Here is a 13,801-nt window from a genome sequence, read left to right as displayed (position 1 = left end):
ATACACCACGGAAGAGCATCATCACTAAAGCGCTGCAGCTGCACCGCTGTACGTGAAGACAAGCCCTTTGTTGAGATGCTTCAAAGCTGAAAGAGCCTACAGCCAGTAACCACCTAGACCCGTGGTTTTCAACCTGTGTCTAAGGGGTCCACAAAAGGTTGTCGTTAGCATAGAACAGTGGTTTTCAACCTGTGGTCTGCAGACCCTCTCGGGATCTGCAGACTACACCTAAGATTTCCAAAGGGATCCACACCTCCATTCAAAACCTTTTAGGGGTCCACAAATGAAAAAAGGTTGAAAACCACTAACCTAGATGCATTTGGCTAAGCTGCAAAGTTCCCACAAAAATTCAATTATACATGAAGCTGTAAGTCACCTGAGGATGACTAGATTCTCCAAGTACCTTGTTATGAAACTCCACCTACAAGCATTTTACCAAGGAGTGAAACTAGCAGCTAGGGTAAGTAGAAATAAGAGGGTTGACACTCTAATGTTACATTTCTGTCTGCCTATATCTCCACTTGCTTCATCCCAAACCCTCTTCTAAATAACTCCCAGTCCCGCTCCTGCCTTCACATCTTCTTTCACGTTGCCCATGTGGGTGTGGGTGCGCACATGCGCGTCAGATTTCTCCAAAACTTCTTCAGCAACACCTATCAATCCCCTCAGTGATAATGATTCTACTACTTCATGCACTTAAACCACTGCCCAGATTTAGGCTATGCTCTTCAGAACTTGGGACCTGTCTTTTTCAGTGTTCTCTATAACTATATACATCTCCAGTGCTATAAGAACGGCAATAAAAGCAGCACTGTGAATGTAACTAGATCAAACCACTATTGACAACTTTGTTCTGGAATTTCGCACTGAATTAAGACTAGTTAAAACAAGATCCTTTGATACTTACTAGCATAACAATAGTAGCTATCAAACGAGTAGGCTCAAACATTCTTTTCAATTGTCTCATAGGTCCCATAAGGAAAACAGTGCTGTAACAAGCAAAACATAACATAACACAGACACGTAAAACATCTACATACAGCAATAAAATTCGATTGTAAGATGCCCTCATCAAGCATGCTTACTGTGCTGTCATAAATTGACATTCTGTCCTAGAGGGCCAGTACTATACTAGATACCAGTGCCTATGTTATTATGGTGATTGGTGCTATCTGTATAGCAAAGATAGCCAGGCAGTACTATAGAATAAAAATCGGTATCCTACTGACAATGGGGAAGATACATACCAAGAACTGGGCACCAAACAGACTAAGTCTTGGGAAGAAGCAAGTGCTGACATTTGTAATCTAGACTCCTCCATCTCTGTTCAAAACCAAACATTCCAGAAGGGGTGTAGGGACAAGCTTGGTGGAGGTCAACGGGTCCCATTCCAGGTCTCCATTCTGATTTGATGAAAGTGATCCCTGAGGTACCTGGACTGCATTTACACAGACTAGTCAATGAGTTCACTTCCTACCAATGCGCCAGACACAGTCTTAAAGTGCCATCAGACTCGGCTGACTTTGTAGAACAGTGAGGCTCAGATTAAATTGATCAAATTTTCATTTAACTTTTTTTTTTTTTTTTTTTTAAATCTTAGCTTGTTATGTCCAGCTTATTTACCCATTTTCTCTCTGGTCCTAAGGTGACTCCTCTCCTCCCTCTTGTTGCTGACAACAGGCTGCCATTGCTTCAGTCAAGAGCAGCCCAAGATACAGTATAATGGAGGAGAGAAGAAAGCAATCCCAAGCCAGCCACAGATGAGAGAGGAGTAGCCAAGTAGAGTATTCCTGTGAGGATCAGCCAGATGGTATGTACCCAGAACAACCACATAGCCACTGGCATGCCTAATTCTACTGCATGCCAGGAATGATGGAGTCTCACTAGTCTCCCCTCCCTCACAGTCATGTGACAATGAGTTACACAGTCAAATTACACACTGCATGACAAAGTACTTCCTTTTATTGGCTTTGAATTTCCCAACTTTTAATTTTGAGTGTCCTCTGATTCTTATGTTACAAGACAAGGAGAACAGGCTTTCCTGCGCTAACCTTTCTAGAAAATTCATTACTTAGTACTTGTATCACATTCCCTCTATTCATCTTCTTTCTAAGGCAAAGAATTCCAATCTTTGCAATCTTTCCACATGAGTTTTCCCATGCTTTTGATCATTCTCATAGCTCTTCTTAAATGAAAAATAAAATCTTTACATAATACAGATTGCAAAGTCCAGGTAAAAAAAAATTAAGGGCCCCATATCCTTGAACACATCAACTCGTGTCCCAACTTAACAAACCAATGCTTTATAGCTCGAGTTCTGTAATAAGCTAGTCGAGATGGGGTGACCACCATGGCACACAGCATTACAGATAAGGCTGCCCCTTTAATTTATATAATGGCATTATAGCAAGTCTCCATATTATTTGCCACCCCATTCCTTACATATTCTAAAATCTTGTTTGTTTTTATGTCAGCTGCACATTGAGAAGAGGTCTTCATTAAGCTATTTACAGTGATAGCCAGGGTCTCTTGTGAGGCCAGTGAGACTACCTACACAAAGATATGCCTCCAGCATGGACTAATAGCTGATGGTTCAGAGGAAAGTGTAGAAAACCACAATGATGCACCAAACAATACATAAGTTATGTAGATGTCTTCCTGACCCCTGCAGGAAGGATGAGATTTCATTCCTCTTATTTTAGCAAGTATATCCAGACAATATTTGATCCAAACAGTAAATACAAAATACCAGTTGAAACGGTTTCATTTCCCAAGAACTGGACTGTTTAAATCAGTCATGTTTGTTCCTCTTCTATTATTTCTGAATTTTAGAGATCTGTACAGAGAAGTGAACATTCAGCCTCACATCCCACCATTTCCACCACTCAGACAAGCATGGGTACATTCGCACACACTCATTCTGTTCCCATTTTCTGCCTTTGTATCAGGTAGCTATTTTACAGAAATGTTACCTTCCAAGGGATGCAATATTCCCCAGAGTGTAAAATACTGCAAAGAGAACTAGTCCTTTCCTTGGCACCCATAGCAGGCAAGTACCCTGAAAAGGAAGATAAGAGAACATAAGAATGGCCCTATTGGGTCAGACCAAAGATTAATCTAGCCCAGTATCCTGTCTTCTGACAGTGGCCAGTGCCAGGTGCCCCAGAGGGAATGAACAGGTAATCATCAAGTGATCCATCCCCTGTCGCTCATTCCCAGCTTCTGGCAAACAGAGGCTAGGGACACCATTCCTGCTCATCCTGGCTAATAGCCACTGATGGACCTATCCTCCATGAATTTATCTAGTTCTTTTTTGAACCTTGTTATGCTCTTGGCCTTCACAACATCCTCTGGCAAGGAGTTCCACAGGCTGACTGTGCGTTGTGTGAAGAAATACTTCCTTTTATTTGTTTTAAACCTGCTGCCTATTAATTTCATTTGGTGACCCCTAGTTCTTGTGTTATGAGTAGTAGTAAATGCTTCCTTATCTACACCAGTCATGATTTTATAGACCTGACTGGATAAAAATTGTTTCACGTTGCAACAAAAATAGCCCCAAAACAGTGCTTTTAGTAGCAGTGAAGAAGCACTAAAAAACTCAAACCTGAATGGCAGTTACAAAAGTTGGTTTGTGTTTGTTCACATTCTTTATAGTGATCAGAGCATTACATTACACTTGCTGATAGAACCCAGTTTCCTTTTTTATAAAAAGGGTTTTGGAATTTTTTGCTTTCATCAGGGACGAAACTGAAATCAATTTCTGCAAAAATAGGTAATTTTGCCATACTTGTGCAAATCTTATTCTTTAAGCAAAAGTAGGAATATCCAATACATGGATATAGTACAAAAGGATGTAGTTCCATCTACAAGGCAAGTTTTACCATGTCAGGTTCATTGAACTGAGTTCATTACAAAAGTGCTCCTTCTGACTCTGTTATAAAACAGTTTGATCTGACCTTTGTAGACTGTTTAAATCATGTTACCACACAATCCCTCAATCTGCCTATGTAGATGAATCCTTAGTATTGCCTGGCTCAGTCCTCCTGGCTGACCTGAATCCCATTCCCTTCCTGAACCCCAGCACTAGTTTACCAGTCCCATCCCACATAGCCAACCTCATATCATTCCTTTTGGTACTTGAGAATCACGTTCCATACAAGCTGCATATTGATCCACACATCACCCAGTCCCCCACAAATCAAAGAGGAGTGGACTGATCATCTTCTAGATTTTTAGTTTATGTTTAGTTTAATTTTATAGCTGCATTTCAAAGTCTTCCCTTCCCAATCCAGATGCCTGCTCAAAGTCCCAAGCAGCTAGCAGAACTGGGGCCAGTTTGTACATAATTTTGTTATCCACTTTGGGGTGCTATAAAAAGTAACTGCAGTGCTCAAAACGCAAGTCTCCTCCTAGAGCAGAAGTGGACAGACAGAGAAGAACTTACCAGGACAGAGCACAGAACTCCTAAGGCAAAACAAGCGATGAAGCCTTTCACTCTCGTGCCCCAGCTTAATGAAGTTGTATCAACGATCTGGAAGCCAAAAACAAATAAAGAGACATATCCTTTAACACAGTGATTTTCAAACTTTTGTATTTGTGACCTCTTTCACACATCCAGCCTCTGAGTGTGATCCCCCTTATAAATTAAAAAACATTTTTTTATATTTAACCCTATTATAAATGCTGGAGGCAAAGCAGTATTTGGGGTGGAGGCTGACAGCTCGCGACCCCAAAGTAATAACCTTGCAACCCCAAGGGGTCACGGTCCCCAGTCTGAGAACCCATTTTAACACATCAATTTGTGTCCCAACAAAACAAACTTTATAGCTCTATTTCCATCAGCAGCTTAAGCACCATCTGAAAAATATTCCGCTAGAACACAAAATAAATGAAAAATGAATCCATATACAACAGCAATACTACTAACAGAGAGCTCAGTTTTGAAACCACACTGCAAGCAGAATTCCCACTGAAGTAAATGAGAGAATGTTATTACCTACATCAGGGGTGACCAACCTGTGGCTCTGGAGCCACATGCGGCTCTTCAGAAGTTAATATGCGGCTCCTTGTATAGGCACCGACTCCGGGGCTGGAGCTACAGGTGCCAACTTTCCAATGTGCCGGAGGGTGCTCACTGCTCAACCCCTGGCTCTGCCACAGGCCCTGCCCCCACTATACCCCTTCCCGCCCCCTCCCCTGAGCCTGTGATGCCCTCACTCCGAGAGCCTCCTGCATGCCACAAAACAGCTGATCAGGAGATGCAAGGAGGCGCTGATTGGCAGGTGGGTGAGTGGGAGGTGCTGCGAGGGAGCTGATGGGGGGACTGCTGATGTATTACTGTGGCTCTTTGGCAACGTACATTGGTAAATTCTGGCTCCTTCTCAGGCTCAGGTTGGCCACCCCTGACCTACAGAATGAGGCCCCTATCAAGTCCTAGATACCTAAAATAAGCGAATAGCTTGCCATAATACTATATAGTCTGTTCATTCCACTATATTTGTACCTACATATCTAACCTTTCGTGTTCTTCTTTTAGCAGACACATACCCACCTCAGCGAGCACAGACTCTTCGCCTCCACATTAAAGCCTGGTCCTACACCTAAAACTTAGTCAACTTAACTACCACACTCAGGTATGCAAAAAAAATTCACACACCTGAGAAATGTAGTTAAGCCGACCTAAACTGTGGTGCAGAAGCTGCTAGGTCAACAGAAGATTCTTTCATAGAATTAGCTATTGCCTCTTGTGGGGGTGGATTTACTACAATGATGGAAAAACTCGTTCCATCACTGTAACAAGTGTCTACACTACAACATAGCAACAGTGAAGTTGCAGCACCACAGCTGTGACACTACAGTACTTGTCGTGTAGCCATATTCTCAGTTATTATTTATCAATTTCCCCTCTCCCACCCTTAATTTCTATATTCACTGGAAGTGAAATCAGGCAGATTCCAGTCAAATTTTCAAAGAAAAAGCAGTTTATAAAAAGCACCACAATTTGTTTTCTGTTCTCTGTTTTCTATGTTGCATTCATCTACACAGAACAGAACTATAATGCTTCTATTTCATCCATCTAGTCAGAGTGAAGTCCTTGCAACATATTTCATACCCACCCACAAACATCCAAACACTGAACAGCAAAAAGTTACGGAACTCTAGAATTTATGAATACTTGAGCATGTTAGCCCTTTACACACTAGAGCGTACTTAGTTTTAGACACATGGCATGAAGGTGAGGGAAAGAAGTTGGGTGGGATTATGAAGTCATTTTCATGCATTCAATTGGAAATCATTTAAATACATGGCATCAGACTAGTTTCTAGGAAGTTTAGTCACCTTTCCACATATAGAACATTTTAAAAGTTGCATGGCATCACATTTGGCTCAAGATTTAAGCTTTGCAGGAAGTAGTTTTTTTTATAAAATCCAAGAACAAAAAGGTTTACGCTATTTTTGTAAAAACAAACCAAATGTGTTCAGCTTCTGAGTGCTACATTGTTTGGGTTTCAAACGCTTTAGGGGAATGGTTATTTGTTTCTTTTTTCAAAAAATAACCATTCCCCTAAAGCGTTTGAAACCCAAACAAACAATGTAGCACTCAGAACCTGAAAACAAAACCAGATGCCAAGGTGGAACTGTCTAAGAGGAAAGAAATTCAGTGAGTCAACAAAGACCACAAACAGTGAGATACACTGGGTGGCTAAAACTCTTTCCCTTTAAACCCAGTGTTTAAAGTTATTGGTAACACAGATAACGTGAGTTTACAATATGAGCTCGGACCCTGGTTAGCACAAGGTCTGCGTGGCCAGAAGGGAAGTTGGGCTTGAACCCGAGGTCACACTGAAATGAAGGCATACCCTAGGTCAGTGGCTCAACTTTTCCAGACTACTATATCCCTTTCAGGCATCTGATTTGTACACCCTCAAGATTCACCTCACTTAAAAGCCACTTATTTACCAACTCAGACCTTAAATAGAAAACGGTCACAGCACACGGTTAGTGAAAAGTTGCTCACTTTCTCAATTTTACCAAGTAATTATAAATCGATTGGAATATGAATATGGTCGTTACACGGCAGTATGCAGAGCAGTATAAACAAGTCTCTGTATGAAATGTGTGTTTGTACTGACTTCGCTCGTGCGTTTTCCGTAGCCTGTTGTTAAACTAGGCAAATATCTACAGGAGGTGATGTACCCCCGGCAGACCGCTGCGTACCCCGAGAGGGACGGGTCTCCCTGGCTGAGAACCAGCGGACGAGGTGGACAGAGACCCTGTAAAGCTCCCGTGTCCTCCTACCAGCTCGTCAGGGAGCGGCGGCGGGGAGGACTCGCTTCCCAGCCCAGCGGGCAGCAGCTGGAGCGGGCGCGCCATGCCCGGCCCCGGCCCGGCCGGCCCCGGCCCCGCTCCCCGGGGCAGGGCGGCGCTGACAGGCCGGGCACCGCTCCCGGCTCCAGGGCTTGCACTGAAACTCTGCCTCCCCGGACGGGCCGCAGGGGTCGCCCCCCGCCCCTGACACAAGCCGCCCGGCCCGGCCCGGGCTCGCAGCAGGGCGCCGCCCGGAGCGGGACAAGCCACAGCAGCCTGGCCAGCGGGAGCGGGGGGGGCTCGTTACCTCGCTCAGGCCGCCCTGCTCCTCCGCGTCCTGCCCGTTCAGCACCCGCTTGAGCTTGTCCATCCTGCCTGGCTCCGCCGCCGCCCCCCGCTTCCGTGACCCGACTACTTTACGACTGGCCCGGCCCGGCCCGCCCCGCCCCCGGGACTACAACTCCCAGCGCGCACCGCGGGCAGGAAGTCGCCGGTTTCCAGCCAACCCGGCGGCTAATCCGGCGTAGTGCATGGTGGGAGACGTAGTCCCGACCCGCTCGCGCGGTGCATGCTGGGAGCTGTAGTCCATATTGGCTTTTCTCCTGAAATGATTTTGCCAGACGCCAGTGGCACATGGCGTCTATGCCACAAGGCAGCTCGTAGCCAGGCATCAGCCTTCACTGGTGGCATGTTGCTCCTTTTCCACACTCTCAGTGCCAATCAGGGCAGCCTCCAACACAGCATTGCCAGCCCATGATTTTATGGCAAAGCTCCCACTATTTAGTGCTTTCCCTAAAGTCCCAGCTCCTGGAACTGTGAGAATCTAAACTTTCATTTAAAAAGTTTCTAGACATCAGCATTACGGAGAAATGCTGGGAAATGGGACTAAAGTCTAATCCAAAGTCTCAAAAAACAGAACACAAACGAAAAAAGCAGCAAACATTTATTATTTTTAACATGGTATTTTTAAACCCAATCTCACTGTTTTGGGGTGCCTACTTCATCATTTTTGAATGCTCGGATTTGGCAACATTTCTTAAGTCATTGTGCTATGCAAAAGGGTCCACTGACATTACTTCAGCCATACTTAAGGTGATCCATTACTACAAAATAATATAAATAGCATGCAAGTGACTATATCAGGGCAACTTCTATTTTATTATTTTTCTTAAAAGGGAGCATACTAACCTTTTTTAGTTTTCTCCCTGACCCACTATTGTTTAAAAACCAACATTGTACAGAGTGTCTTATTTCTAACCAATTTTAAAAAACTCCAAAAGCCACTATTCTGTTAATCATTTCTTCACTACTTTCTTTGCGTACATATTTGCATTCCTCTTTTATTTAGCTAAAGCTTAAGAAGGTTGTTTATTGGGCTTCCAAAATATCAATTATTTATATAGCAAGATCATTGAAGATTTGAAATGTTAAGACTATAAGCAATCATAGTTGCTTTTTAGGCCTGCTCCAGCAAATTTTTTAGTACATGCTGTATGCACTATTCACATGCATATAGATGTGCAGAAGTGTTTGCAGGATCAGGCCCTAGTATGCAAAAGATGTTGGTAGCACATAGGGCTAGCTCCTGCACCCACTGAAGTCAATCATAAAATTTCCATTGATTTCAAGAGCGCAAGATCAGGCACTTAGTTACTAAGTATGCTGTAAGCTATTAATACAAGAACAGTAATATACATGCTTTCATAATGACATTGCAAAACAGACAGGAGAGAGCAAACAATGCATTTTCAAACATTTCTTCAATTCAGAATTGTAAATTCCATTAAGGATATTCCACAATGCTAAACTTTGAAAATGTCAAGTTGCACTATTTTAAAACATACATGTCTTAAAAAATATCATGTCTTGAAGCATTTAATAACTTCAATTACACCAAATAAATTTCTTTATGGTCTGTACTAACATCAGTTTAAGAACCAACCAAAACACCGGTGCAATGAGCAATTTCTTCTTAGCTCTGGATGGAAAGAAATAAGATTACACTGTTGGAAGTGCAGATCCAGTTTCTGCACAGTAAATATAGGTATATTATGATGAAAACATTCATTTTTCATTTTTTAAACAATTATACCTTATATTCAAAGCCTTTGGACTCTCTCTTCAAACAGCTCATTGGACATTCCACCCATTCTAAAAATTGGTTTATGGCACTGGGAAATTCAACCAGGGAAACAAAATGGGGCATGTATAAGTGACAACCCTGCACCAGACAAGCTAGCTTCAAACATTCATGATCTTCAAAGACATGAAAGCACATCCATAGACATGTAAAGCAAGAAATGTATCTTCAGTACTGTCTGTGTAGCTTTTGCAGAGCCCTCATGGACTTTGTTTTTTGTTTTTTTATTTAACTACCATCCAGTAATTTTCTTCAGACATGAAGCCAGCAGGAGACAGGCAGTGTTTTGTCTTGTTTTGTTTGGATTTTTTTTTTTTTTTTTAGGGCTGTTAACAAATTGCAGCAGGTAACTCAGAACAAATTAACTCAATTAAAAAAAATTAATCACAATTAATCACAGTTTTAATCACACTGTTAAACAGAATACCAATTTAAATTTATTACATAATTTTTTTTTACATTTTCAAATATATCAATGTCAATTACAATACAGAATACAAAGTGTGTAGTTCTCACTTTATATTATTTGTGATTAAACAGTATGTTTCAATTCACCTCAGACAAGTACTGTAGTGTAATCTCTTTATTCTGAAAGTGCAACTTACAAATGTAGATTTTTTGTTACATAACTGCGCTCAAAAATAAAACAATGTAAAACTTTCGAGCCAGTAAGTCCACTCAGTCCTACTTCTTGTTCAGCCAATCGCTAAGACAAACACGTTTGTTTACATTTATGGGCAATAATGCTGCCCACTTCTTATTTGTTTCACCTGAAAGTGAGAACAGGTGTTCGCATGGCACTTTTGCAGCCGGCATTGCAAGGTATTTACGTGCCAGATATGCTAAACATGCCTGTTCTCACTCTCAGGTGACATTGTAAATAAGAAGCAGGCAGCATTATCTCCCATAGATGTAAACAAATTTGTTTGTCTTAGCAATTGGCTGAACAAGAAAGAGGCCTGAGTGGACTTGTAGGCTCTAAAGTTTTACACTATTTTGTTTTTGAGTGCAGTTATGTCAAAAAAAAATCTACATTTGTGGTTGCACTTTCACCATAAAGAGATTGCACTACAGTATTTCTAGATTAATTGAAAAATACTATTTATGTTTTTTACAGTGCAAATATTTGTAATAAAAAGTTAAGTGAGCACTGTGCACTTTGTATTCTGTTGTAACTGAAGTCAATATATTTGAAAATGTAGAAAAACATCCAAAAATATTTAAATAAATATTCTACTATTAAAACTGCAATTAATCACGATTTTTTTTAAATCTCATGATTAATTTTTTTAACCGTTTGACAGCCCTGATTTTTTCAAGATTCACTGAGAGATGCAGTATTGTGATTCTTTAGACTGCTTTGGTTTCACAGTGATATCGCTGAACATTTAGCGCTAACGTGAGTTTTAAATTTCAACATGTATACACAATTTGCATCAGTTCTTGGAGAGTAGAAAGGTCAGATGTGCTAAGAACTCCAGCTCAGGCTGACTTCTAAGGAAGCCAGGAGTGTTCATCACCTCTGAAAGTTATGCTCTAATACAGTACTTCCCAAATGTTTGAAACCTGAACCCCACTCACCTGCTTTAGAAAAATTAAACCAATCACATCCTGCCTTCAACCCGCCATGGGCTGTTAGAGGCCTAGCCATCTTCGTTTATACTTTTTTTTTTTTTTTTTTTTTTTTTTTTTGCCCCTCCAGCTAGGCTTTTGGGTTCACCTCCCTACATAGCAGCACTTTGGGAAATGCTACCCTATTTGTTTTCATATTTAAAGTTGTGTATCATGAGATAGAAGTATCTGAAAAAGGTTAATATACATCATCCAAGTATACAGTCATTCTTTTTATGTTTATTTTTCTAATAAAACTCAGACTTAGACAGAACTATAAAATGTTGCATACATTTTATTTAGTGATAGACAACTACAAATATAGACCATCACATATTAAACTGACCACAAAACTGCCAGAGAAGCATTTCCCCCATCCCTCAGAGGCATACAACCTGTGCACATCACATAAGACTGGCACTGGCTTCTTTCCTCTGGGAAGCTTGTATCTGAGCAGCATCCAATACACCAATTTCCCAGCCTCTTGTGTATTTACACAACATAACACATTTAGAGTGACAAGAGAAAACACCCCATACTGCATTTTATTTTGTAGGGAAGTATAACTTTCTAATAGGATCCTGTGATTTCTCCAAGGTGCACATTCCATTTAAATGCATGGTAGCCAAAAAAGATGGATATCAGATGTGAACATATTCAGAGATAAGTGCAAACTCCACAGCTGTTTTAAACAGATCACAAAACACTAGAAGCAGTAATGGAAGGGCTCACACACACAACATATGCTAAACATGCAATACACCCCTTCTCAATACTAGACATGAAATAGGTGGATTTTTCTCCTCCATCCTGCCTCAGTATGATGGAGCTGAACATTATCACTGACCAAACCTGAACCATAGTATTTTTAGCCAGCACATAGGTATGTTTCCTTATGTTATCAGCATCCCAACTCTCCTCTCCATCACTACCAACCACGACTCCAAAATGTCTAATTTTTTTAAGCCTCTTAGGAGGCATCTAAAATGGTATATGCTTTAAATAAAGGATGCAGTAATACTTACTTCCCCGCACAACAGCCCCCTCTTTGCTCAAAGTTGTTCCTATCCTTTGCCTTCTTTTCCCCCTCACTGAATGAGACCTAAATGTATTTCCCCCAAATTTATTTACTATGCCTGCTTCCATGTCAAATTCCTTCCCTGCCAGATTCACCCTGTTTATCTAGGTATAGGGGGCTTAACTAGGAACCAAGTGCGGGGAGAAGTAGTTTGGAGGTAGCTGCGGCCTGGTGCTGGAGAAAGAGTAAATTGGGGATTTTTGCATATGAGGATTTACCTGCCTCTCAGTGGCCACATATGCAGTCATCCCACACTCTAAATGTCCCTGGGTAACATCTACCTGGAAATTAGCTAGCTCTTTGAGTAGTAAGTTATATTTTAAACTCAGTCCTCTTCTCTAGTTGAATCAAACTGAGAGTAAATCATTTAATGTGTTTGTTTTGCATGCTAGTCTTTTCCAAATGTAAGGCTGCAGGTGTATTCAGGAATACTTTGCATGGATATACTTTACAAATTAATCCTCACAAATCCAGTAAGGTAGAAATGTATTACCCCCATTTTATAGATGGGAAACAGAGGCACAGAACGGTTAAGTGACGTACCCATAGTTATACAGTGAATCTGTGGCAGAGCCAGGCCTACTGCTTAGGAGTTCCTGCCTTGCAGCCCCATGCTCACTCCACTCGACCATACTGCCTCACTGCACTAGTGAAGCCAATCTTCAGAAAGACACCTGCCATCACTATCATGGCAGTAGCTTTCTCTAAAATTCAGTGTCATCTTAAACCAAAACAGCTTTCATTCTTTTAAGTTGCAATGGTTTTCTTAATTTTTTGTAAAACATCTAAATATCTTATCACTATGGGTAAACTCTAAATTGCATATTTTGATGCAGAGAAGAATTAGAATATATACATTTCTTAACAAGATTAAAACTTTTCTTCCCTCATCTAGATTATTGCCACCATTGTGGAATATTAAATCAGTTTAACACTTAAAATTTACTTTTTGTCATCACCTGCATTTAATTCTTGCGTGTCATTCAATATGGGCATGAAACCAGATTGGTCAGTTTAGGTTCTTGGTTCTCATGCTATATCACATCGATGTGTTTAGGTTTTACGACTACATAGGGTAAATGTTTAAATCCACAAAAGTATAAATTGTGTTGGAACAGAATCATGAATATACATACACAAATACACTTTTAATCATATTAGGATTTGTAGTATGTAAGAAATAAAACCTAAATTTCACACCTAAAATATTGTCCCTTTAAAGCTTGGGAAACTCTAGTCTCAAAAAACGAACCCCTCAACCCTTTAGGAATTGAAATACCTGGGACTCAGCAGTTTGATTGTCAGACCACGACCAACTAAATGGGGGGCTGGCCGGGAAGTCGATGCAGTACAATGCATTTTAATGACTAGAATACTACATTAGCAGCACACCTAATACAAGTAAGAGTCAGATTAGTATTGTCAGACAGTCCAGCCACACTAGATATCAGGTGAATTGGTACTTGATAAACTTACCATTGTGTGGGCCTCTGTTAACTTCAAGCCATTTCCCTGCTCTGTGTTAACGGCTCCCGAACAAGGTGATATCTTTATAATGTGTCTGAAATTGTAATGCTTTGCACATTGCTAGCTTTTTAAAAGCTATTCACGAGGGAAGAATAAATATCCTCCAATAAAACGTCTGGGATTAAAATTCAGAGAAA

The 13,801-nt window shown here is 40.9% G+C and overlaps 1 protein-coding gene across 5 annotated transcripts in view; it reads right to left on the bottom strand.

The window, feature by feature from the left end:
- The window catches only part of SFT2D2 (SFT2 domain containing 2), a 28,997-nt gene extending 21,283 nt beyond the window's left edge, over nt 1–7,714 (bottom strand). For all 5 annotated transcript variants that reach the window (XM_077821869.1, XM_077821860.1, XM_077821833.1 and 2 more), the window contains exons 1-4: nt 7,616–7,714; nt 4,445–4,531; nt 2,973–3,058; nt 908–989 (exon numbers count right to left, since the gene is read on the bottom strand). In XM_077821869.1, the coding sequence (XP_077677995.1) occupies nt 908–989; nt 2,973–3,058; nt 4,445–4,531; nt 7,616–7,678 (318 nt within the window). In that variant the 5' untranslated portion in view covers nt 7,679–7,714. The remainder of the gene's footprint in view (nt 1–907; nt 990–2,972; nt 3,059–4,444; nt 4,532–7,615) is intronic.
- Nucleotides 7,715–13,801: the final 6,087 nt, after the last annotated feature.

The sequence above is a fragment of the Eretmochelys imbricata genome, chromosome 1 (genome assembly GCF_965152235.1).
Source record: "Eretmochelys imbricata isolate rEreImb1 chromosome 1, rEreImb1.hap1, whole genome shotgun sequence".
Taxonomy (NCBI): domain Eukaryota; kingdom Metazoa; phylum Chordata; order Testudines; family Cheloniidae; genus Eretmochelys; species Eretmochelys imbricata.
Note: the sequence above shows the minus strand (reverse complement) of the source record. Positions and strands in the feature narration are given on the sequence as shown.